General features: G+C 41.4%; 1 protein-coding gene across 4 annotated transcripts in view; it reads right to left on the bottom strand.

The window, feature by feature from the left end:
- The window catches only part of galnt13 (polypeptide N-acetylgalactosaminyltransferase 13), a 128,438-nt gene that overhangs the window by 92,721 nt on the left and 7,951 nt on the right, over positions 1-27,766 (bottom strand). For all 4 annotated transcript variants that reach the window (XM_082176156.1, XM_082176157.1, XM_082176158.1 and 1 more), the window contains exons 2-3: positions 22,839-23,083; positions 4,082-4,250 (exon numbers count right to left, since the gene is read on the bottom strand). In XM_082176156.1, the coding sequence (XP_082032282.1) occupies positions 4,082-4,250; positions 22,839-22,980 (311 nt within the window). In that variant the 5' untranslated portion in view covers positions 22,981-23,083. The remainder of the gene's footprint in view (positions 1-4,081; positions 4,251-22,838; positions 23,084-27,766) is intronic.

The following is a 27,766-nucleotide window of genomic DNA, read 5'->3' as shown; positions in this document are numbered from 1 at the left end:
CGGGAACCGCCCAGCCCTCCCCCTCGCGGTTAACCACCGCAGAGGAGTCGAGCGCGGGCAATCTGCCCGCTGTCATCAGCGCGCCCCATGCCTCAAATGTCACGAGCGCCACGCTTGTGTTACAGCACACCGAAGCTTCTCCATCGCTGAGCGAGCGGAGCGCGCTTCGTATTCAACCCCTAGCTATCCATGCAGACGCATGGGCAAAGCTACCCGGGGTTTCGAAGTGGGTGCTGAACATTATAGAAAGAGGCTATTCGCTGCAGTTTCGCCGACGCCCTCGCCGCTATGTGGCGCGCGTCGAGACCACGGTAAAAACAGAAGTAGCACATCTACTTCGAGCCGAAGTGACGAAACTATTGAGCAAAGGGGCCATAGAGCCTCTCTCTCAAGTTCAGAGCGAAGGAGGGCTATACAGCAGATACTTCCTGGTACCGAAAAAAGACGGGGGTCTCAGACCCATACTAGATCTAAGGCAACTGAACAAAGTGCTTGTGAAGCGACAGTTCAGGATGCTCACGACCAGGCAAATCCTTGTGCAGATTCGCCAAGGAGATTGGTTTGTGTCAATAGATCTGAAAGACGCGTATTTTCAAATACAGATAGCGTCACGTCACAGGCGATATTTGAGATTCGCCTTCGAGGGCCAGGCATATCAGTACACAGTCCTGCCGTTCGGTTTGTCCCTGGCACCCCGTACATTTACGAAGTGCATGGATGCGGCGCTCGCACCCCTCAGAATGAGAGGCATGCGAGTGCTGAACTATTTGGACGATTGGCTGATTCTAGCGCGATCTCGCGCAGTGCTCATAGAACACACGACCATTTTACTAGATCACCTCGAGGATTTGGGTCTGAGTGTCAATTGGGCGAAGAGCTCCCTGTCACCCAGTCAGAAAATATCTTTCCTGGGCACAGAACTGGACTCACTATCCATGATAGCGCGACTATCACAACAGCGCGCGGTAGACATTCGACGCACAGCGAACTCTTTTCGCTGTGGCGCGTCTGTCCCGCTCAAGAGATTTCAGAAGATGCTAGGTCTCATGGCCTCAGCATCGTCAGTGCTCCAGCTGGGTCTGCTCCGCATGCACCCGCTGCAGTTTTGGCTGAAAGCGCGAGTCCCACGCGAAGCGTGGGCACCCGGTTTGCTTCGCCTCAGGGTCAATCAGAAGTGCGTCACAGCTCTGAAACCCTGGAAAGGTACCAATGACTGGTACCAATCAGGTGTAAGCCTGGGGACTTCCTCGAGGGTGAAAGTGGTGTCCACGGACGCGTCCACCTCGGGATGGGGAGCGCTGCTCGAGGGCAGACCGTTCTTCGGCCAGTGGTCAGAACGGGAGAAGCTCCTGCACATAAACTGCCTCGAGATGCTGGCAGTAGACAACGCGCTGACGCGTTTTTGTCCCCAAATAAAAGGTCACCACGTCTTGGTCCGTTCGGACAACATGTCTGTGGTGTCCTACATAAATCGCCAGGGCGGCATCAGATCCGAGAAACTGTACAGGCTGGCAGAACGCCTCCTGGTATGGGCTCAGTGCAACCTGCGCTCGCTCAGAGCAGCGCACGTGCCAGGGATCTTGAATATAGGACCGGACAGACTGTCCAGGAACAATGTTCCGGCAGGCGAGTGGTCTCTACACCCACAGACAGTCCATCTGCTGTGGAAGAAATTTGGCAGAGCGGAAGTGGACCTGTTTGCGTCTCAAGAAAACGCTCACTGTCAAGAATTTTTCTCCAAGAGCAGGAGCGCGCTGGCCCATGTGTGGCCCCGCCGCCCGCTCTATGCTTTTCCCCCCGTCTCTCTCCTGCCTCAGGTGATAGAACGGATCAGGGAAGAAGGATGCTCAGTACTGCTGGTAGCACCGTTCTGGAAAAACCAACCTTGGTTCCCAGTCGTGATGCAGTTAGCAAGTACTGCCCCGTGGCCAGTACCAATGAGGAGAGATCTCCTCTCACAGGCCCGCGGCTCGATCTGGCATCCTCACCCGGAACTATGGTCCCTTCATGTCTGGGCCATCAACGGGTACATGTTGGACTCCCTAAAGGAGTATTAAACACGATCACGCAGGCTAGAGCTCCGTCTACAAGACGACTCTATTCTTCGAAATGGTCGGTGTTTTCCGGCTGGTGCACAGCCCGTGGTGTGTCACCCACAAACTGTGGTGTGACGGAGGTGCTTTCCTTCCTAAAAGAGCTGTTGGATGGGGGCAGGGCCCCCTCCACGCTCAAAGTTTATGTGGCGGCTATAGCAGCGTTCTCAGAAACAACGCTTGGTCAGTCAATAGGAAGGAACGATTTAGTCATCCGCTTCCTTAGAGGGGCTAAGAGACTGAATCCTCCCAGACCTCCCTCAGTCCCCGTATGGGACCTTTCTACGGTTCTGGAAGCCATGAAAGGTGCGCCATTTGAGCCTTTACAGTCAATCGATTTGAAACACCTGTCTTTCAAGACGGTGTTTTTGCTGGCTCTCGCTTCAGTGAAGCGCATAGGGGATCTGCACACGCTCTCTGTGAGCGCGGCGTGCATGGAGTTTGGGCCCAATGACTCAAAAGTTATACTCAAACCTAAGCACGGTTATGTTCCAAAATCCCTCAACACACCGTTTAGGGCGCAGGTTATCTCCCTGTCAGCCCTACCGGTCCCTGATGAGGAAAGAGACGCGAGCCTCCTTTGCCCAGTCAGGGCATTACGAGCTTATGTGTCTCGCTCGTCTGTTTTCAGACAGACGGAGCAGCTTTTTGTTTCGTTTAGCGGACGTTCTAAGGGACTAGCCGCGTCGAAACAGAGCCTATCCAAATGGATAGTTGATGCTATAGCGCTGGCATACGCCTCCAAGGGCATGCAGTGCCCATTGGGTGTCAGAGCGCACTCCACGAGAGGCATGGCCTCTTCGTGGGCCTGGTCAAGTGGGATTGCCTTGCAAGATATTTGTATGGCGGCAGGCTGGGCCTCCCCGTCTACATTTATAAGGTTTTATAACCTAGAGGTTCCCGCCCTGCAGGCCAGGCTGCTGTCGGTCTAAATTTACCAGTATTATCTGACCTGATGCGATCAGCTCAGAATGCTGCGTCTGCTGAGCACAGCTCAATGTTCGACAGTATAAAGCTGGGCAAACTGTGTAAGACCAACATTTTCCCCATCAGTTCAGGCCGTACCCCGCCCTGTCTGTATGATGAAATTCGCGTCCCATCGACGCTACTATATGTGGAAAAGTGAGGCTGCACCCCTCCCTCTTCCCGGACTCCCTGTGAGTTCCCTGAGTGATTGTGCACTATATGTACCCCGGGCTTTCGCCCTTGGGTCTTTGGTGTCAGATCTCAGCATGCACGGCGTTTTACATTGGGTCCCCTAGCGTAAGATATCTTACGCAGTACGAGAGACCTCTCGTAAGAGAACGTACTCGGTTACTAACGTAACCTCGGTTCTCTCTAGAAGAGGGAACGAGTACTGCGTATCTTGCCGTGCATGCACACGCTCTGGTTGCTTTGATGATGAAAAACCAGATAATAGCTGCCTGCGAGCGATATTTATAGGCCTAGACCACGCCCATTTCGACGGGACGTGACGCAGCGGGCGCGAAGTGCCCTGATTGGGTCTGACGTCACGCCAGGCCTCGCTCGATAGGCTGCTGCAGTTGCCGCAGAGCAGCCAATAGGCGCGCGAGCTGTCTCGCCTATGTCTGCATTGCTGCTGCAACGCGTTTTGCATTATTACAAAATTAAGGATAATTTTTGGCTTCAATATCTCGCGGAAAAGGATTTTCCCCTAGCGTAAGATATCTTACGCAGTACTCGTTCCCTCTTCTAGAGAGAACCGAGGTTACGTTAGTAACCGAGTACGTTTTCACTATAAAAATGAAAAATTATTGTTTCTATCATTAAAAAAGAAACATAAAAAGTATATTTTTGTTTGAGTTGCTTGTCATTGTCTTTCTTGAAATCTTTCTTCATAAAACACAAAGGACAACAAATAAAAGCTGATTTGTGTTTTGGGAATTTTGGCAGCAGATTGGATCCTGTGATTAGTGTCATTAATGTGATCATGAAGCATTTGTCTGTACAAACACACACGTGCTCACCCGTCCAGCCGAACATCTGGCAGACTCCTGTTGAGCGCGATCATGTCACTGGCCATCAGGTTGAACTGATTGATTTTAAAGAGCTCTTTCATTTTGTCCTGCTCATCTTTGGGAATAATCACAGCCTTCCCCATTTCACCTGGAGCCTCGTAGGTGCGCGACATCACCGCTGGAACAGAGAAAGCAGGGTGACAGTCAGTGTGGATTATTTATTAAAATTGCATGGTACTCTGTCTAAACCTTGTGCCCACCCATATATTTATTGCACACACGTTTTGTCTCTGGTTGGATTGTTAAAGGGGTGGTATAATGCCCTTTTCACAAGATGTAAAATAAGTCTTTGATGTCCCCAGAGTGTGTATATGAAGTTTTAGCTGAAAATACCCCACAGATATTTTTTATATAGCATGTTAAAGTTGTCACTTTTTGAGGGTGAGCAAAAACGCACCATTTTTGTGTCTGTTCCTTTAAATGCAAATGAGCTGCTGCTCCTAGTACAGAGGGCGGAGCTTCAAGAGCTTGTGTCATTTTACCTCACACAGACATGCACTGGAATTATTTTTATTTTTTTGCCTTTTATGTTAAAACCGAAGTCAGAAAGATGGAGAGACTCAAGAAGAAGTGATAACATGTAGACAACATTTCTGAATGGTTAGTTGGTGAATTTCTGTAGTTTATGTGTAATTATCTTATAGTCAATGAATAGCATATTCTGTCTTGATAATCTATAAATCGCGTTCCCGGGGGCGGGTTTATGTAAATTTTAGGGTTAGTGATGTCACTAACCCGGGAGTTATATTGTGTAGTCCTTACTAGCCGTTTGTTGTAGTCCTTAAAAAGCAATTTCTTTAAAAGAAAATATCTCCCTTTGCTTTGAACTTTGAGCATTGTAACTTTGCAAATGTTGTTTATGCTCAAACAGCAGCATCACACACTAACTAAAGTTAGAAAAGTGAAATCATATTCAACCACCCCTTTAAAAGGGTCAGCCATGACATCAAAAAAAGGTGCAATTTGCATTGAAATTAAAGGTAATTAGAATAAAGTTCTGCCCTTCATTATTTCTTGTTGAGCATCCCTTTTCACTTAGAAGTTCATATTTGCAATTTACTTCACATATGGAAAAAAAAATGGCTTGTAAATACTCAAGCTCAGATATCACAACCACATATTGCACATGACTTGTGGTATTCTGTCCTAGATGTGTGTCCCATCTACGCAACACTGACAGATAGCTAATAGGAGTCAGAAAAGGTGCAGAAGCAGGAGTAAAATTGAAAGATTTACTGTAATATTCTTTCCTCTTCCTTCTCTTTTTTAAAAAATTTTTCTAAAAAGGCAAAGCCTTTCCGAGGCACAAAATCGTAAAGGAAACAGAGAGATGAGACTTGTTGGCCAACCACATGCAAAGAATCTGGAACACTGTGGTTATTTCCGGTTAACCTCTAACCCAAGAGTCACATGATCTAAACCAACCACTAAGAAAACATCTTACAGTCATCAATTTCTTTGTTGTAACACCAAGCTGCCACAAGATGGTGCTAAGAAATAAAAAAACAAATGTGTGCCATGACACTCCCCACCTGGTATTGTTTAGAGACCACTATAAAACCTGAGAATGTTCACATAAGACCACACAAAATGTCAGTCCTCTGTTGGCATGAGCAGAACCGTTTCCAATATAGGTCTGAGGAATGTCTTGATTGTCCCATTCCTTGCAACTCTTAGTTCAACCGTTCTGACTCTTTTGTCACTGCTGGTGAAAAGCTTTGAAGCGTCGCGGGGTATTCACGCCTCCATCTGCCCCAGAAAGTGTTGGTGAGATGTTGCACCCTTCTCAATTGCTGTCTATTGAGGTTGGTTTCCTTGAAGTCACCTGGAGGTGGGAGGAGTGTATGACCCTTTTGAGTTAGGAGCATGGCTGTTGTCAACAAGGAAGGTGAATCTGGGTCTTTGGAAATAGGAACAAGGGGTCTTGAATTGACAATTCCTGTAAGCTCTGCCATCAAAGTAGACAACACTTCATGTGTCAAGCAGGAAGGACTGATCTGTTGGAGCATGGAATCTAGTATGTGCCTGGAGACTCCTATCATTCGCTCCCAGGCTCCTCCCATGTGGGATGCGTGAGGTGGATTGAAAACCCATGAAAAACCCTCTCCACCGAGGTACTTCCTCACACTAGGCTCTTGAGGATCATTTAGCACAATTTCCAGCTCCTTAAAGGCTCCTACAAAATTGGTCCCGCAGTCAGACCGGATTTATTTGGCAGGTCCTCGCAGAGCAAAAAACCTTCTCATGGCATTTATAAAGGTGGATGAATCCATGCAGTCAATCAGCTCAATATGTATGGCACGAATACTCATACAAGTGAAAAGAACAGCCCATCTTTTACTTTGAGCTTGTCCTCCTCGCGTGCGCCTTGTGACGACTGTCCAAAGTCCAAAAACATCAAGACCAACATAAGTGAAGAGAGGTTCAGTGCTCAGGCGATCAATGGGTAAGTCCGCCATCTTCTGCTCAGTTACCTTCCCATGAAGCTTGTTGCATATGACGCACTTGTGTACAATGCTGTTGATAAGCTTCCTAACACCAACAATCCAATACCCTACATTGCGGATAGCTGATTCAGTGAACACACGACCCTGATGCTTGACTCGATCATGGTAATGCTCCACAAGTAGCTTCGCAGCATGACTGCATCCTGGAACCATCAAAGGAAACTTCTCTTTGAGATCCAGAGTTGAATTTTTAAGCCGACCTCCTATCCTGAGAAGGCCTCTACTATCTACATAAGGGTTCAGTTTTTTCAGAGCGCTGTGCCTTGGGATGTCATTTCTTTTGGCGATGCAGGTAAGCTATGGGTGGTAAGCTCCTCTCTGAACGCTCTTGATTACAAATTCTTCTGCTTGTAACAACTCTTTCACTGTAGCACAATAGTAGAGACTTAGCACAATAGTGCCACAATCTGCAGGCTCTTTCTGTATCATCAGACGACTTGTAAGTCTGGGCAACATGTATGAGAAAAGCTATGGCTCTGACTAATGACCTCCAAGAAGAGAATCGCTCGAATCGTTGACATTTAAGATGAAAATCATCAGATACAGTAGTAGCAAGAGGACGAACTTCTGTATCCAACTCTGGCTCGAGGAGGTCAAATTCCTTCTCCTCCAGAGACAGATTCTGATCCATTTACGACAGGAAGGCAGGTCCTGTAAGCCAGGTGGTGGTGCCCAACAGAGCTGCTGGAATGGAGTGGGTGGCATGGTCTGCAGGGTTATGCTCATAGTGCCATTGCATTGGGCTTGACACTCTGTGGATACAACTCTACTATCCGTGTAAAACTCCACAGCATCTAGAGTGAAGTCCAGCTCGTTTGTGATTGTCTCTGCTATCTCTGCATCTAAAACCGCAGCTCCTAGTTCCAACCAGGAAATGGTACTGGCAGTTCTCATAGCAGGAATTTCCCTTCAATGATGATAGGGGCAACAAACCCAAGTGGGTCGAAGAGACTGTTGACAGTAGCCAGTATCCCTCTGCGAGTAAAGGGCTTCTTAATGTCGGTTACATGAAAGGTGAATGTGTCCCCCTTCACATCCCAGCTAAGTCCGAGACTACGTTGGATAGGAGTAGGGTCAACTTCCAAGTTGAGATCTTTGAGTCCCTTCGCATGATCTTTGATCGGGAATGCATTCATTACTTCCTTGCTATTAGAAGCGAACTTGTGCAGTCTTAAATTCGAAGTGGCCAGCATTTTCTTCGTTCGTGTCAACAGATTGATTGATCTCGAAGCTGTGGGTGTCGCCAAAAGTCCATCATCGACGTAGAATTCTCTTTCTACAAAGTGTTTGGCGTCTGAACCATACTCCTCACCATAAGCCGCTACTCGCTGGAGACCATAAATGGCTACAGCAGGAGATGGACTATTACCGAACACGTGCACCCTCATGTGGTATTCGATCATCTATTTGATGGTGTCATTATCCTTGAACCAGAGGAAACGAAGGAAGTCTCTATCTTCCTCTTTCACAATGAAGCTGTGAAACATCTCTTCGATGTCCGCAGTTACAGCTATTTTGTCCGCAGTTACACCCAGCTCCCTTCTAAAACGCTGTAAACGCCCATTACCTCAAAAACAAAGAATCAGAGACTCCAGTAACGTACTCATCTGCTTTTCATCGAGTTTGGAAGACTGTGTTTGTGCTGTGCTGTTTACCTTGGATTTACCTCAGAAGAATTAGAAAAACGCGATTTGAAGATGAGAACGATTTTTAAGGTAAGACATGTCTACTCATAATAGTAAGCATGTTATTGTTGTATAAACTTTACATTGTAGCTGCTAGTTAAACTGGTGCCAGACTAAAATGTATGTTATGAAATGAGATTGGAGTAAAAACATGAAGTAATGCTAAATTTATATACATGTACACAAGGATGTTTTTATGTTCGATAATAAAACACAGCATGATATAAAAGTAGGCTAGTATGAGTGTTTACTCTAATATGGTGAATATTATAATGTTTAGACTAGAGTTGTTCCGATTCCGATACCAGTATCGAAAATGCGTCCGATACTGCCGAAAATGCTGGCATCGGTATCGGCGAGTACTGGAGTCCAGGCACCGATCCGATACCACTTAATTTATTAGAAATAGGAATCTATTTACTGGTTAGCTCCATTAGCTCTAACACAGTTCTTCTTCGCCGCTCTTAAAACAGTTGCGGTGTGCTGCCATCGGCAGCTGCTGTTTTAGAGGGGCGAAGAAGAACTGATCACGTGACGCCTCCTTAAAAGAAGCTAACGTTAGCGCATCATGTCGGCGGTTTGGCAGTATTTTACAGTGGGATGTTCCCCACAGTAAGACGGCAACATGCAACATATGCAAGGAATCAATTTCGAGGGGTGGCACAAATGTTGCAAATTTCAACACCAGCATCTTAATTAAACATTTGAAGACGCGTCACGCTAAAGAGCAAGACACATTTAAATCTAAGGGGAAAAAGAAGGACGAACTGCAGCAGCAAACTCTGGAAGCTGCCTTCCAGCGACGAGATAAATTCCTCAAAGACAGCCAAAAAGCATCAAAGATAACCGACAGAATTTTGGAGTTTATTGTCCTGGATGACCAACCCCTGTCTGTCGTCGAAAATGTGGGATTTCGCCGCTTAATGGAGCATTTGGAGCCAAGGTACTGTTTGCCAGGTCGTAAATATATTTCCGAAACTGGAGCTCCGACGTGTGCCCCATGTCTTTGCTAAGTTTAACGTCACACTGGGTGGACAGAGAGTCAACATTTACCCCTCGAAGTGCGGTGCTGCACGCCAACGAGTTCCGAGGGTCACATACTGGCACATTAATTGCCGAAGCAATTGAGGGGTTGCTAGTAAAGTGGAAAATCCCCAAGTCCAACGTTCATGTTGTTTTGCGCGACAACGCTAGCAACATGAAGAAAGCCATGGACGAGATGGATGTACCAAGTTTGGGATGCTTCGCCCACACTCTCCAGCTAGTGGTGCATGAAGGGCTACTGTCACAGAGAAGTGTGAGTGATGCACTGGCGAATGGTAGAAAGTTAGTCGGGCATTTCAAACACTCTCCACTGGCTACTACACGCCTGGAAGATATTCAAAAAGATCTCCAAATGCCCACCAAACGTCTGCACCAAGACGTAGCAACAAGGTGTAACAGTACCTACTATATGGTCGAGAGTTTACTGGAGCAGAAGCGGTCAATTTCAGCATATGGAGCTGACCACGACCTGCCAGTGACCCTTACAGCTAACCAGTGGGCTTTACTGGAGAAAATAATCATTGTTCTGGCACCATTTGAAGAACTGACCAGACAGATTAGCTCCTCCACCTCTTCTGCAGCTGAAGTCATCCCCTCAGTCACAGTGCTGAAACGCCTGCTTGCTCGGGAGAACGAGGAGGACACGGGTATAAAAACCATGAAAACAACCCTTCTTGAGGCTGTCCAGAAAAGATTTAAGACCATCAAGAATGAGCCCTTGAATGCAGTTGCCACTCTTTTAGACCCACGATTCAAAGACAGGTATGTCTAATATTTTTATTAAATGTCTATATTATAAACAAAATTTTGAAATGGTGTTTTGGATAACTAGATATTTCATTATTATTGATTACAATTGCATTAATAATGTTACCACTAAAAGCTACTATGGAGGAGGTTGTTTATTTGTTTATTTTACACATAAAGACATTTATTTATTATTTTTCTTTTTTTTTAGATACTTCACAGGAGCAGACAGCATCAAGCAGGCCAAGGATGCTCTGACCCAAGAGGTGGAGAAGATGGAGGCGTTACTGAGCAGGACCACACCTGAGGGAGCAGAGACAGTGCCAGAAAACCCCCATAAAGCCCCACGTATGGAAGCACAGCCAGACAGCAGCAGGAGCAGAAAGAGCAGCTTGAAAGGCCTGTTTGAGGAAATCCTGCAGGAGCATGATGAGGAACGTGGGGCAAGTAGCACAAGCACACAAGTTCAAAATCAAATACAGACATATTTGACAGAGCAAACAGTCCCACGCTCAGACATCCCATTCCAGTACTGGGGAGTCAACCAAATTCGGATTCCCACCCTGGCTGCCACTGCTGCAAAGTTTCTCGGTGCTCCTTGTACCAGTGTTGACAGTGAGAGACTGTTCAGTGCAGCGTCAAACATTGTTGATGCAAGAAGGAACAGGCTAGGAGGAGAGAGGGCAGAAATGCTCATCTTCTTGAAGAAGAATCTGCCTTTGCTCTTGAAATTATGAGCAATACTAAATTGCTAAAATGCTACTGCAATGTGTAGCCTACTTGTTTTAAAGTATTTTTTGTTTACTGTGTAGCTGCTGCTCTTTTGAATTGTATTTTTTTTATGTTTACTTTATAGGTTGGTGTTGCAACTATTGTTAAATACTGCACTATTTAAAGATTTAAATGCCTTTTTATTTTAGTACATAATGGCTGCATTTTAAGTTTTTTTTAAAGGAATCATTAAAGTTACTGTTGCACTATACTGTTTTATACTGTTCTATTTAAAAGTTTAAATGTCTTTTATTTTAAAATATTGTGGCTGCACTTTAATTTTTAAAAAAATAATTTTTCCTATATTTATTTATTTAAGTTGCTGTTGCACTACTGTTTTATACTGTTCTATAGAATATAATTGATTTTTTTTTTTTAAATGCGATATGGAATTAGACCATATCGCATATATGGATATAGTTCAAATTTGCGCTGTGATCCTTGCTCCCCGCGCCTCCTTTTCCACTCTGCGTGCGTGTTTAGAGCATGTTATGTCATGAGAGGCGAATCATGACTACTTCAGAAAACCCAGCACAATAGGAACTACCAGGCAGTGACATAAGTGTACGCTGAGATAAAGTTTTTCACCTCAGAAAAACTAGTTTGGGACTGCCATTTAATAACTTTAGCATAGGCCTAATGTTTATTTATTAGTACTAGTCTTTACTATTAGTCATATTCTTACAATTTATGTTATATATATATGATATATATCGTATATCGATATTCAGCCTAAATATATCGCGATATGACTTTTGGTCCATATCGCCCAGCCCTAGTTCAGACCCGTGTTTACTGTTAAATACTGTGTTTGTGGATATATGCTCAAACATAGATATGTGTAATGTGGTAACAATAATGTTTCATAGTTTGGAGCGGCTCGATGGCTTCAGTAAATGGTCTCTGCACGCGCTGCGAGTTTGAGTCACTCGCACTGTGCGTTTGAAAAGCAAAACGCACCAAACATTAGGCTTCATTTTTTTACTTACTCCAATCTCATTTCATAACGTCATAATGAATGGAAACATTTGAAGTAACATATGATATTTTTCTCTTAGATTTTTCTCTAGTGTAGTGTTACTGAAGTGTTCAGTTTTGACGATTTATAGGCCGCCTGCTAAAGGCTATTGTTATTATTATTTTATGCAGCCCTACACTTATATGCCTACAAGGCCTGTCTCGGGCCTCAACACATGGACAATGGGCTTTAGAGGTGGTTGACATGGTTCATCTCCAGCAGGAGACAATAACCTCAGTTGAGACTGATTCATGACGTAATCACAAGTGCGATTAGAAACTTCTCTCACATCAGAAATCCTTTCTATGAGCTCACTATCTGCTGCTGCCTCCAAAACCTTCGCCTCAGCAATGGCTGCTGCCACCTCACTTTCATGCTTTATAGCTGACAGAGACGCTTCCATGCGTGCCTCTGTAACTTTCAGTTGAGCCTTCTCAATCAAGATTTCAGATTCTTTTTTAAGGAATTCAGTCCTGGCCCGTGCAGCTTCCAGTTAAGCCCTGGCAGCAGCTATGCTATCCGATGAGCTTCTAGATCTATTAGTCGAAGCAGAGTCTATAGATCTTGTTTCTAATGCTTGACTTCACTCTGTAGCTTCCTCAACCTTCTCCACCATCATGAATTACTAATACCGTCTAGGAGTACAGGGCGTGATAATGAACGAGGAATGATGGAGTTAGAGCTTGCTTTCCTTGAACTTTAGTACCTACTTGTGCGGGTGCCTTTTTACTATTCGGTCCTAGATGCGTGTTCCATCTACGCAACACTGACAGATAGCTAACAGGAGTCAGAAAAGAGGCAGACGCAGGAGTAAAGTTGAAAGTTTTACTGTTATATTCTTTCCTCTTCTTTCTCTCTCTTTTTTTTTGTAAAAAGGCAAAGCCTTTCTGAGGCACAAAATCGTAAAGGAAACAGAGAGATGAGACTTGTTGGCCAACCGCATGGAAAGAATCTGGAACACTGCGGTTATTTCCTGGTTAACCGCTAACCCAAGAGTCACATGATCTAAACCAACCACTAAGAAAACATCTTACAGTCATCAATTTCTTTTGTTTCTTTGTAACACCAAACTGCCACAAGATGGTGCTAAGAAAAAAAAAAGAAAAAAAAAATGTGTGCCATGACATGTGGTATATGAACACAAAGAAGACTTTCAGAGCCTTCACTGCAGCTAAAATCCATCTAAATTAGCAACCGTGTCCTGAACCATTGATCCATGTTATAGGATCTGTCAACACAGACACTTTCTGTCCTTGACTTAACACTGTAATCAAACAGAGATAGCAAAGAGAGCAAGCAAATCAACATGATTTTTTTTTGCTTTAGAGAAAAAAAAAATGCAGAGGCCTGATCTGAGCAAAATATGCAATTTGGTGCAGAGCTCTGAGCTCCCTTGGCTCCACCGTGGTCCGTCATCCCTTGAGCTCCCTCGTCCCTCCAACTCCACCTTGGTTTATCGTCACCCTGGTTCTACCATGGACTTCCGGGCCTCCGGCTACACCTCAGCCTTCCACTTGACTCCTCCTTCCCTATGGCTCTGCCTTGGTCCTCACTTCCTCCGGACCTTAGATGATGCCCTGAACCAAGCGTGCCGCACAAGTGCTGAAAAGTGAAGCCAAAGTGTCTCGATCGCCCCCCGGTGGCTGGTCCCAGTATAGGTCATAAAGCCTGCCTCCCCATGGGGTCTAATGGACGCGATGAAAACTAAACAATCAAATTACACTTCAAATAAATTTTTTCCAAAGATGTTTTCTGTCATTTAATGTAGTTTTTTATCACTCTATTTAAGTTTAAGTGTTCATTTTTTTTTAAAGTTTGATCTTAGTTCGTTATTTGATGCTATAAAAATGGGAATGTGACGTCATGATTGACAGCTGTGTTTGACAGCTTCTCTAGACAAAGTAGTCACAAGGAACCATATGACTTTTTGGGGGATTTTCGGGAGGAGATTGGATCTTCAATGTCCATGACTGTTTATTTCTCACAGTAAACTTTGTAGTAACTATTTATGCGGGAGTGAAAGCCTTTATATCGCGGCTTTACTTCCGGCTCACTACTGCGCAGACTCGGGTCCCGCGTTCACTCCCATATTAGGACTTTGGCGGCTTCACTTTTCATCAATGGAAGAGAGTAAAGGGGCGTCGTCCATCTTTTTTTTACAGTCTATGGCCTGAACCATCAGCCTCTCGGCTACACCTGGTTCTCCACCTCTTCTGGCCCAGATTTCACCCAAACAGTCCACCAGGGCTCTACTATGTCTCCTCCTTCTATTGGCACTGCGTCCTAGTCTTAGTCACCCTCCTTCGTCCACCTCCAAAAGCTCCATCCTTCCTCCACTTTTGGACTTTTGGTTATAGCGTGGGAACAAGCCTTCCGGCAGGGGTGGGAGGGGGAGGGGACCACCCCTGCCGGAACCTGGACCACCCACCCAACCTGGGTGTTGTGCCAGGTTTACGTTCTGATGTGTCGACTCTTATTTTGAAATTCTGTACTTCAGTCCTTTTAATATTATAGTATTATAGTAAAATATTTTAGTTCCTGTCCACTCTGTTTAGTTTCGGTTCCTTTGGTTACTGATAAAGTCCTCATTTGTTTCTGCAGTCACGTATTCATTTCACCTGAGTCTAGTTTGGTTTCCTTAGTTTGCCCTATGTATTTATAGCCCTGTGATTTCAGTTGTTTGTTGGTTGTCATTAGCCGCTTTTCCATTACAGATTTGCGCAAAACTTGTGTGATATTTTTATTGCGAAATGATGCCGTTTCCATTAACCGATGTTATGCGACTGAAAAGTTTTTTTTTTTTCTCTTGCGATAAGTCATTCCAAAAATCATGGCAATGGATCTTAGTAGGTTTACATATATCTCAGCCACCGCACTAGCCATTGTTTTAAATCAAAGGAGACATAGGCATGTTATCCAAGCATTAATGGCAAGGAAAGACCCTAATACTTGTGAGTGGCACATATGAGGTGTTTCTGGATGTTTCTCCCTCATCTCTGCTTTAAGGTCTTGATTGTGGCATTTATTTGTTGTTTAGAATCCAGTATTCACGTAATTATTTTGTCTTTTATGAGTTTAATGAAGGACTCTGTCTCGTCTTCTGTCCAAACATACCGCACCATCTACGTCAGGCGACCTGTAAATGCGCAAAAACTGTTTCCATGGCAGTTTTGCGAAAAATTCCTTTTTCGAATTGCCTGAAAAGCCACCTCACGCGAGCGTAAAAACAGTTTTGCAATACATGGGAGTTTTTGCGAATTGACGCGTTTCCATTGAGCGTATTTTCAATTCGCAATTTCAATTTGTGCAATTTGAAGGGTAATGGAAACGTTCATCATATGTGTTGGCTAGCAGCCACACTGTTACACAGTGAGATGACAGAAGGCATGGAAAAGATTGTGTACAACAGACTTTTCAGCAAACTTTTGATCATGTTAATAATTTAGACGCCGTAGAAATTTGCTAATTAAGTTCGATAGAGTAGGCGTTATATGTTAAGCCCATATTTGCCCTGTGGTAACTGAAGATGCTCCTTCAAAAACATTAAAGTAGCACATGTTTGCTAGTGAATCATTTCCAGGATTTTCACCCTCCTACAGACTGCCCTGCATCTGATTACTAGAAAATGAAAACAAAAACAGTATTTATACAAGTAAACACAAAAACAAACGCATAATTTAAACAGCTAACAGATAAGAACTCAGTTTTTTGAGTTTCTGAAGAAAATGTGAGTGGTTTTGCCCTTGGAAAACTCACTGCCACAATGCTAGGATGCATTCCAAGTGGTTACTAGGGTATTACAATGTGGCTGTTATGATGTTGAGTTGTTGCTAGGGTTTTATGAATGGTTTGAACATCACTGTGATTTGTATTCTACAATATTATTTGAGGGTTTTTATCACTGCCTTCTATAAACCTACAGTCTGAACTTTCCCAGAGCGATAAATCCATCTGCAGAAGACCAGGTTAAGAGGGTTCAATCCAAACCTCTCTCAGCCAATCACAGTCCTCAGTAATGGCTTGTCTGATCTGTTGGGTTTCTCAGTTAAGAGGTCAGGGTGAACCTGGTGGTCTGCAGGGGCAGGTTTAGACAGGATTACTCTGCAGAGTAGAAGCAATATATTCAATGTACTCTGCAATATAAGAAGGAGTGCTGTGACTGCAGTATGACGAAGAGCAACTTATCAAGGTCTTTGACAATAACTGCAAGAATGAAACTCTGCAGCATCGCTTCTTATGGTCTGTCTTCAACCTTCACAGTATTTCAAAGCAGAACACCAGGGGATTTGATATACCCTTACACACTGCTCTCTTACTTAGCTGTATAATCCAAAAATAGCATCCATTTGGGCACAAGGACAGCCCATAATATCATGTCATTGAAATAAATCTGGAAGCGTTGTCCCATACTCTCTGTTCCAAAACCTTGTTGCCTTCATAAGCAGTATTTTAAGCTTTTTGAAAAGGAAAGACACCACATTATGGATGAATTACAAAGCAGCAATACTTGTAGACTTTGTGCAGGAGAAAATGTAATGTGTCAAAATGTACTGCTTTAATAATAATAAAGAAATTATAAATCCAAGATATCAGACAAAGTGAAAAAAAAAGGTTAATAAGGCATGAGGTTTTGGAACAGAGCCGATCAGACCCTTTTAAAGAGATTCTCTAGAATTATTCATAAAGATGTCTAAAAGACGTTAAATAATTAATACTCGGTAAGCATCTCTCTTTTGTTTTATTAGAATGTAAAACTCTGTTTCATTCTCAGTCTGAGAAGAGGGTGATGTATACTTAATGATGTAGCAATTAAGATGTGGAAGCAACAATACCCCACTGCATTACTATATTGATCCCAGTACAATATTTATTAAGCAGTAAGATCTATATTTGTAGCAACCTCTGTCCTCTCTTTAAGGTGGCTGTTTTTGTGATACATCTACTGTAGCGAGAACAACTTAATAATTGGCTGCACAGTAAAGCTAAAAATAAACCAACTTGTTTTATCTTTTGAACAAACTAAAAGTAAAATCTTCCTTAGATAGGATATTTGAAAATGTATCTACAGTAGATATAATTTTAAAGAGACATGAAATAGAAGGAAACTCTAAAGACTGGACAAGACTGATCACATTAGTGGTGTTCCATTACTATTACTACACTTAGGGCCAGATTAACTAAAATCTTGTGCCAGCGCAAACCCTCTTTTGGCTTAAAAAAAAAATACTGTCAGGATTTACTAATGACACACAGTGAAAAAAATTGTGCTGAAAAGGCATGGACAGGGTTATTTTTGCAGCTGCCCTTATTGGATATGCATTTGTTGAAAATTCCCTTTCAGATGCAACATTTATGGGTTTGTGCTCGTCAATTTACTGTATATGCGCCCTTATTTAATGCCCCCAAAAAGCATGTCTTAAAGGGGACCTATTATGCAAAATTCCCTTTTATTAGATGTTTGAAAACCAATGTGTGTCCGCAATGAGTGAGAACAACCAGCCTATAATAGTAAAAAGAATTATTTATTTTTTTCCATAAATCAAAAGCAGTCTCTTCAAACGAGCTGATTCAGATTCCCCCCTACAATGACGTCATTGTAGTAGGGAGAAGCCCCGCCCACAGCCGGTGACGATCTGCCCCACTAGCACAAACACAGCCCTGAGTGAGAAGCACAGAGTCCGCCATTTTTGTATCCTCGCTGTAGCAGCTGGAGATGTACAATGTCTGCGCCAAATAGGCATTAAAAGTGTTGTGGTTTGGAATGCACCAATGAACATAAGAGTATCCATAGACTCCCACCATCTGAGTCACAGAGGACATGGTGGTTAAATAAAAATTTCGAAGGAGATGTCCCGAAGAAAATCACTAAAGTCTTACACTTCTGCGCCAATCATTTTGCGCCGGTCTGCTTTTCAAAGCTGGATTTAAAAAAAGGTTGTTTCTGAAAGATGCGTCAATACCAACGCTTCGGATCCAGACAAAGTAAGCATACGTCATATGCTGTGAGTCCTTCCAAATTTCCATTCTGAAAGAGAACTTGTTGGCACTTTCCAAGAGGAGGCGCTGTCCGCCACGGCAATGGAGGCCGTCCTTCTGTGCCAACCTGCATTTAGATACATCTCTCCTTGATTTCTGAGTCTGCTTGCACATTACAAGAAGATTGCATTCATCTGTTTTGGATAAAACTGAAAATGCTTTACAGCTCCACTCACTGGACATTACATTTTAAAAGTGCCGACTGAAGCACCGTAATGTCATTTTGCAGAAACGTCGCTACAGGCACATTTTCCCAATGAGTCTGGGCTTCTGTTTTTGTCTTGCGCCAGTTAGTATGCAATCACTATAGAAATTTCATGCAACCATCTAAATAACACTCAGGACACCTTAGCAACCTCATAGTAATGTCCTAGCAACCACTGACAACACAATAGCATTGTGGCAAAGAGCTGTGCAACAGAAATCATCAATAGCCATTCACCTTTTTTAATCAGAAAATGTAAAAACATAGTTCTGTATTATGAAATTTTTTATTTATTATATGCCAAAGGAATTGGAATTATCCGCATTTATAAGACCAGGCAAAATAAGGATAGATTCACATCAGAAGATCAGTGACGAACTGTGCCAACTGCCAATAAATTTTTATATAAGATACTTGGCTAGCCAATGAAGTCAAACTCTATAATTAACAAACTAATTAAGAGAATCAGTAGGTAATAAGAATTCAGGCTAAAATATAAAGGTAATAATTAACAAGCAATTATGGACCTAAAATCATAATAGTGCACGTTGGTATATGCAATGTACAGGTATAAGTGGCTTGCTGAAGTGTATAAAATTCCCTGCTTGAAACTGAACTTTCAAGTTTTGTGCTGATTTCATAACCTTAAGATAACCACCTCTTGCCATCAGGGCTAGCTAATCACTGGCAATGACCTCAATAAGAGAAGCTCTTTAAGCTGGTCCGACCTTGTAAAAAAAGCAATCTATCGCAAATAGCCGACAGACTGCAGTGCTTCTAAGCCCTGCTCTTTCAGCATTGTGGCTGCTTTGACCTCATCTGTCTGTTTAATACCCTAATTGCTTTCCTGCCATTATTAAATCCTGAATGCATAAATACAGATTGTATTTCAGACCGACACAAGCTTCCTGTTTGTCCACTTCATTAGAAGCAACAAGCAGACCACAGAATCTGAATACATAAGACATTTGATTAGGCTCAGAAAAAGACTGTGATTATGGTTGTTGGTGGGCATCTAACATCTAAACCTGAAAGCAGCTTACGGTATGAGTTAAACCTGTTTACCAGGCAGAGCATTGAAGTGAGAACAAGGATCTTATGATGCTGGGATTAAACAGTAAGAAATGAGCAGCTGGTGAGCACACTTCAAGAGATTTCAAGGCCAGAAAACAATGACAATTCACTTAATATTGAAAGTTCTGCTTGAAAACAGAAGTGGATTGATTATAACATCGGTCCCACTTTATATTAAGTGGCCCTAATACCTGTGAACTTACATGTGTACATAGTATTTAACTACAGTGTAAGTACACATTGGTACATAGTATCTACAGCTGTAATATTTGTGTAACTACACATATGTAACAACCCACGGAATGGTGTAACAGGACTTTGATAACAACACTTTTTTCACTTCAGTAAGTACACATGTGTAACAGGAATTATGTAACTACACTTTGTAACAACAATATGTACAACACAAGTTGTTTCCACTTCCACATGCATTCTTAAACACTGCAGTTACCAGTTTGGAATACACTGAAACTTTATGAAAACCATAATGATTCCTATGTGTATACCATGTATTTATGACTGGCAGGACTAATGTTGAATTACAACTAAAGTTTCACCTTGTGATACCAGTGTACTTACATGGTAAATCCTCAGGAACTGTCCACTTAATACAAAGTGTAAAACGGTCACAACTTACTGTGTAATATGCAAAACCTAAACATCTGTGTAACACTATAATAACAGTGTACTTACATGGTAACTCTGCAGGAACTGTCCACTTAATATAAAGTGTAATTGTTAAGGTAATTGTTGTGTACCATCAGTGTCGTTACATGATAATTCCACAGGAACTGTCCACTTAAAAGTAATTTAACAATTGCATGGGTGAAATCCCCAAGTATTAAACCTTGATCACTTCTCAGTAAATAATGTATAGAGGACTGCGAGAAGAAGAAAAAAAAGCAGTAAAGCTAAACAATGTTTATTAATACACATTACACTCAACAGTGTAACAGATTCTGAAGTAAAAAGTCTGTGTACCTGCAGCTGGGTTAACACTAGAACAGCACAAGGTCCTTTAGACTGCCTAAAATAAAACTAGAAAAACTCTGCCACTGTGAAAGTAAATCTGCTTTTAACATACTGACATGGTTGGAAATTAAATACATGTATATCAGTGGCGGCTGCTGGTCTTTCAAAGAGGGGAAGCTCATTTTCGGCCTACATCATAAAAATTGTTAAATTATTTATACGTAAATTCTACGTTCCTTTTCGAGAAAATGCTCTGTGAAAAATTAATGTAATAATATAATAAATGTATAAATAATAATATAATAAAGTATAATAATAATACTAATAATAATAATATGTTTTTTTTTTTTTTTTTAATAATTATTTTCTAATTATTACTAATAATAATTTAAAATATATAAAAAGTAATAATATAATAAAGGTATAAATGTATAATTGCGTGAAATGTATATGAAAATTGGCTAGCAATTTCAACAAGCAAATACCAAGAAATGATTGCAGCAGTTTGTCTTTGAAAAATCCGCGATGGGACTGAGCTCGAATAGCTTCAACATCAGCGACTTTTTATTGTATGAAATCGCTGTCAATCAAAAGGAGATGCAGCCTTTGAACAGACCCTCCAATCATCACGCAGAAGCCAGGAGTCCAGGCCAGCCCACTCCTCATTCACCCCAGAGATGCTGAGCGTCTGCGGGCAAAAACTGTTCAAAGCAGCTCCATTGAAGTCAATGGACGCTGGGCTTCAACAGGGAAATGCACTGTGACGCTACGGGAATGTATGAGAAGAAAATCGAGTCAGCCGACCTGCTATATGTAACTGATTCTGAACGAACTCGTCTTTGAGATGAACGTTTTCTAACGCATTTTTAGTCAATAAAATATTAACACAATAGTACATATTTGACCATTCATTTTTTGACATTATAGGGGAAGCCGAGCTTCCCTTGCAGTCTTAAAGAAATCCCCACTGATGTATATCCAAACTGGTAAATGCAGTATATAAGACTGCGTGTGGAAGTGGAACAACTTGTGTAAATACATATTTTTGTTACAAAATATAGTTACATAATTCCTGTTACACATGTGTACTTACTGAAGTGAAAAAAGTGTTGTTACCAATGTCCTGTTACACATTTGTACTTAGGTAAACAGATTCCATTCCGTGGGTTGTTACTTATGTGTAGTTACACAAATATTACAGCTATAGATACTATGTACAAATGTGTACTTACACTGTAGTTAAATACTATGTACACATGTAGTTACCATGTAAGTTCACAGGTATTAGGGCCACAATATAAAGTGGGACCACCTAGGTCAAAATGTATTTAAAATACATTTATTTCACACCAAGTATAGTACAAAATCCATTAACATATTTACTGACATATCACTTGAGACTTACTGATATAAATATTATAATTACACTTTATTTGGAGTACTTCTTTATTGAGTATTAATATATATTAATATTAAGCCTAAAATGTGTGTCAAGATCACTATTAGAAAGGATAATATGATCACTATATAATATCAGTCTTTAAATGCAAGATATTTAAAGTGCACCTAAAGTATACTTGCAATTCTATTTTAGCACAATCAAATATACTCAAGTATATCTTCAGTTGAACCTCAGCACTACTTCTGGATAACTTAAGTACATCAAGTACAAAATTAGCTGTTCCAATTTAGCAGACTAATTATATCAATTCAGTATACCAAAAGTACAATTGCAGGGTATTTATATTAAGTATATAAAGATGTAAATGTATTTGTAGTATACTTAGCATTCAATAAATGTATTTCAAATACATTTTGCTATATTTATTTTTAACTAGGGCAAACTTTACAGTTTTATTCATATCTATACTCTAGAGTTTTTTTACACAAGAGTTTGTTCATATATCAATCATCTGATTTATATAACTTTTTTTTTCTAAAAACAGTGATTTTTTTTCTACTGACTGTTTACCATATTTTTATTTTATTTTATGGAGTGAGAAAAAGAGATATTCAAAATCCCCTCTGTAAAAACCTATTACTCTAATATGAAAATGAATTAAGTAATAATTTTTAACATGACTTGTTCAGATTTATATGTTTTGGAATAATGAATGTAAATGAGTGCATTATCAATTAGATAAGGCCCCATTTGCATTTTTAAATATTACTGACGGAGTATGGTGGTATCTATTAGTTAAAATTTGTATCGTTCTCCTGCAGTGTCTTGCCTTCATTATTTACTGAAAATGTTCTGCTCAAATGTTATTTGTGCTTTGGCAAACATTCAAACTGGTGTGTTGCAAGGTCTGCATTTGCCCTCAGATGTATTGGTTGTATAAAATAAAGCAACCTGCAGTCTGAACAAAAACCTGACATTTTGTGTTTCACAGAAGAAAGAAAGTCACACAGGTCTGGAAGGACAGTAAATGGTGACAATTTTCATTGTGGGTTTAACTTTTCCTTTCAAATACAGACTGTATGCTTATCATTATATTTACAAAGTGAGTGTATAAGTAAGTACACAAACACATCTGCACGGGTGCACAACGAGCCATCTTAAGAGGCAGTAAATATGAACAGTGGACACCTGGACTCCTGGAGGTAATGAATAGCCCTTACCATTCTGTTAAACGGTCTGACTCACCTCTGAGCGCAGGCAGGAGTGAGTGTTCCTTCTTGTTATCGCATTTGTTGCACTCACTGAAGTACAGCAATAGGAAGACGTCCACTAGCACCCAGACCAGAGAGGTGGTCAGCACCACCTTACAGTACACAAAGCGTCTCATGAGCCCCTGTTGGCGTCAGGACCCCACAGATGGGCAGATGAGAGGGACACAGGAGATGGGGCAGGGGGAGTTGTGACAGGACACACCTTGAGACGTCATCCCACTGGAAGAAGACAATATAAATATTATAAGATTCAAATCCTTCTTGGCAAAACTCAGATAACATAGAGCAGATACACTATTCATTTAGCCTTCAGAAATGATGCATAGCAAAACTAGCAAGAGTTAAGACCAAATTACAGACATAATTGCAGATATGCTGAGTATAAAAGGTTGATCTGAGATAAACCCTGAGGGTACTATTTTAACGAACTAAGCTCATGGTCTAAAGCGTACGGCTCAAGTGTAATTAGGGCGTGTCTGAATCCACTTTTGCTAGTTTAATGACGGGAAAAATGGTCAGCGCACCCGGCGCATGGTCTAAAAGGGTTGTTCCTTATTCTCTTAATGAGTAATGGGTGTGTTTTGCGCGTAACGTGCAATGAACCAACCAGAGTCTCATCCCCCATTCCCTTTAAAAGCTAGTTGAGCTCACGCCATGGCGGATTGCTATTTACATGACGGAATTTGCAAGTGGAAAGACTGAACGCTTCTCCAGAGCGCAAACGGATCTGATCGTGCGCAAGGTTAAAGCGTGCAAGCAGACCATCTACGGGACAAGCCAGACTCCACCATATATTTATGTACACAATAATAATCTTTTACATTGTAATCCTTTTATTTTTTATATTTGCCATGTTTGTGTGCTGCTGAGTGTCCCTGTGTGTATAATAAAAGTGTGCGCACGTTGTGGACCCTCCTATAGGTGCATATTACTAATGTGCTCTTTAAATAACAAAAAAAATATTGCGCCATTGACCAACAAAAACCTGGTCTGAAGTCAATGGCGCAATATTTTTTTTGTTATTTAAAGATATATTTAGCAGTATATTTCAGTTGCCTCAAAATAGCAACGAGTCAACAATACGCCTGAACACACCTCGTTTTCAGACCAGCAGCCCATGGGTCCACAAATGGGTGCAAATGCATTTATTTAAACAACATGGCGCAGAACGTGAAAATGACAACTGTGTCAGGCTGAAACTAGCAAAAAACACTTGCGTCGCCCCTGGTGCCACATTGCGCCGGGTGTATGATAGGTCCCTGAGTCTCTGATCAGTAATTTATCTACTCATTGTGAAAGTAGTGTTTCACTCTCAAACTAGTAATTTTATACATTATGCAAGTACATTAATGCAAATGCTTGTAGCAATGCAAGTTTGACTTCACAGATTGTTGTGCTCAGAATTCAAAACTGCAAGTATGCTTTGCATTTACAGTTTTGTCTTTCTAGTCAACTATTCAAAGGGTCACTTTGAGTAAATAAATGTGTTTTGTTATATTTTGGTTGTAGGGCCCTTAATTAATATTACATCTGGTTACCTAAATAATATTGCAATAATAATTCCATAACCCCATTGTACTTAAGTTTTTTACCGTACAGTAACACAAGAACAAAAAACCTAGGCTTATGATACATGCCTCCACCTACATTTTTGCAAAGCTCCAAAAACCAATACATAATATTCACTGCAGTTTCCAGCTGAAATGAATACTAAAAGGATTGAAAGGGAAAGCTCCTGTCTTAAGATTGCTCCTGTCTGCCTTGCTGCTGATCAATTGCTCCTGTCTACCTTGCTGCTGGTTTGCATCTGTAAGCTCTGTATAGCTTTCTGTTTTGAATCTCTATTTACCATTTCCTTTTTGTTTATTTTGCTAAATATTGCTAAACTTACTCATCAACATATTTATATTGTCTAATATTGCCTATCACATTAATCTGACATTGCTAGCTTTTATCTAAATCGTTATCGCTAGCACAACACGCTAGTATCTCGCTAGCCTGTTAACCTGCCATCTGTGCTTGCCGTCTTTTTTTCTTTTTTTATCTCACGCGCTTGTGCTTTTTACGAGTCTATCAAACAACTGTGGTAAGTAGGATGTACTTGGGATGTAGTAATGTCTTCTCCTGTTATTACCACTTGCACTTTGTGTTACATGTATAGCAAAGCCTTCTCTGTCAGTACTGAGGGCATTACATGTGATAAATGTAGGGAGATAGTCATGCTGACAGAGAAGATTTCAGAACTAGAGACAAACATCCAAACTTTAATTGAGGATAGTAAGAGTGCAAGGGCTTTAGATACTAGTTTGATTGCGACTAGCTTTATGAACTCTGTACATTGTTCGGTTCCGGCTGTAGAGCCCGTGCAGCAGGGCAACTGGGTGACCATGAGACGCTGTAGTCGCAGGACAAACACTGCTCTTCCGCTCCGATTACCATAACAAATAGATTATCCCCACTCAGTGAAACACCCACTGAAAATCCAGTTGAAAGTGCCCTAGTTATTGGTGGTTCTATTACATGGAACGTGAAGATAGAGACACCAGCTACAATAGTCACATGTTTGCCGGGAGCCAGAGTGAGTGACATCAAAGCAAATTTAAAAGTGCTGGCTAATGCTAATTGTAAATTCTCTAAGATTATTATTCACGTCGGCACTAATGATGTTCGACTTCGCCACTCGGAGATCACTAAAATTAACATTAAAGAGTTGTGTGAACTCGCAAGTACGATGTCAGGCACTGTAATTTTCTCTGGCCCCCTTCCTGTTCGCGGGAGTGATGAGATACTTAGTAGATTGTCCTCACTCAATGGCTGTCTGTCTAAGTGGTGTCCGCAAAATAATATAGAATTCATAGACAATTGGAAAAGTCTAGGGCAGACCTGACCTGTTGAAAAGAGATGGTATTCATCCCTCCTGGGATGGTGCTGCTCTTCTCTCTAGTAATATGGCACATAGTCTTAGAGCTCAAACATGAATTGGGGCTCAGGTCAGGAAGCAGACAGACTGGCTAAACCGACCGTCCATCCGGCCGCTACCTAGTTAAAGCTACGACAGTTGAGTGAATGTGTTATTTTTTAGAATAACTAACAGTGTCTACACCAGACATGACAGTTGTCAAATTGTGCCGCAACAGCTTTTGGCTGTCTACACTAGACACAACAAAGCGACCGTTGCAAATCCATTTGTTCTTCGTGTCAGAAGTAGCGCGAGCGCCTGAAGTACGTCAAAAAGAGAATGGGTTTAGTTTACTTAATCAGTTTACTGTCGGGAATTTGTCATATTGCACTGAGCATCAAGTGTAGACAGCATTACTGATAAGGAGTTCTATTTAATTTGTCGTATTGCATCGCGCCGCTCGCTTCCAGGTTACTCGCACTATTTATATTGCAAAACGTCATAGAATAGTGCAAAAGTTCACAAATTGGGACACACCTTAATTTTAGTGTGATTCTTTGCACAACACTGTTATGACCTCAGAACAGCATAGTGCATGATTTGTAAACTAATATATTTTGATGGTTGCATTACATAACTAGCTCCATATGGCTTTTTTGCCATAATAAACTTGCTCGGAAGCTCACCTGCTCACTTGTGATGCGGAGCGCTTGAATATGAGTCATACACGAGTCATGATAAAAGAGCTTGAAGACATGTAATTTTGTTTTTCTCACGTTTGCTTTTGTTAACACTTTTAGTTAGGTTTAAGATAGAATATAGCATGGTGGTACATCTTTTTTCCCCTTTTTTTTTACATATTAGAGCATTAACATTTTAGCACCAGATATTTCATTTAAAAACTGCCGCGATACATACAACAATCAACATAACAAAATGATGCCAGATTCACATTCATCTTTCAGATAAAACTGAACACTTTTAGTGACACTCACTGGACATTTCACTTTAAAGTAGTTGCTTGTTACTAGAAAGCAAACTATACAGAAAAGTCAAGTCAAGTCAAGTCACATTTACTTATATAGCGCTTTTTACAATACAAATTGTTTCAAAGCAGCTTTACAGAGATAACAGGAAAATAATGCAAACAAGTGTAAACAAGTTATTAATTTAGTTAATTTATATATATATATAGCCGCTGATGTCATCGTCCAGCTCTGTTCAGTTCTCATATAATGATGTCAATGCAGGCAGATCAATATTATTGTTGAATATTAAATTAAATGTTAAATTGAATGTCCCCAACTAAGCAAGCCAAAAGCCAATGGCAACAAAGGTGAAAAAAGGCGAAAAAGGCGACAGTGGCAAGGAACCAAAACTCCATCAGCTGAGCTACTATAAAATAAGTAGTTATTAAAGGGATAGTTCACTTTGAAATAAAATTTTGGTATGTTTTAGCTTACCTCAAGGGCATCCAAGATGTCTTTTTTTCCGCAGTAGTTTCAATTTTGATATTTTTAGGTCAAACCGTTCTTGTCTGTCAGTCATATAATGCAGGTCGATGGTCACTGTCTCAAAGAGCATGCACAGAGTCCAAATTAAAACAATTCCCCATCGTCCAAATTAAACAATTCCCCATCGTAAGTACACATTGATGGCCCAAGACACGAAACGAGCGGTTTGTGTGAGAAAACGAACAGTATTTATATCGTTTTTACCTCTTGAACACAGCTGCGTCCAAATGATCTGAGAGCGCGGGCGGGTATAGATACACTAGATGTCGCATTGGCTACGGTTTCGCATCCTTTTTATTTTTCTTCTTCTTTTTAATTAGTTTGTTACTTTCCATTTCTGTTGTCTACACTGCAAGCAAGAGGTGTGACACAAGATCACTCCTGTTATAATGAACGAGGTGCTTCTCTTTTTTTCTCTGTGCCCCCTCTCCACCTTCTCTCTTTCCTGCTGTCTGGAGACAGTACACTCACTCCAGACTGTATGTCCTT

The sequence above is a fragment of the Leuciscus leuciscus genome, assembly GCF_965113295.1.
Source record: "Leuciscus leuciscus genome assembly, chromosome: 7".
In the NCBI taxonomy this organism is placed as follows: Eukaryota; Metazoa; Chordata; class Actinopteri; order Cypriniformes; family Leuciscidae; genus Leuciscus; species Leuciscus leuciscus.
This window is presented reverse-complemented; position numbering and strand designations above follow the sequence as displayed.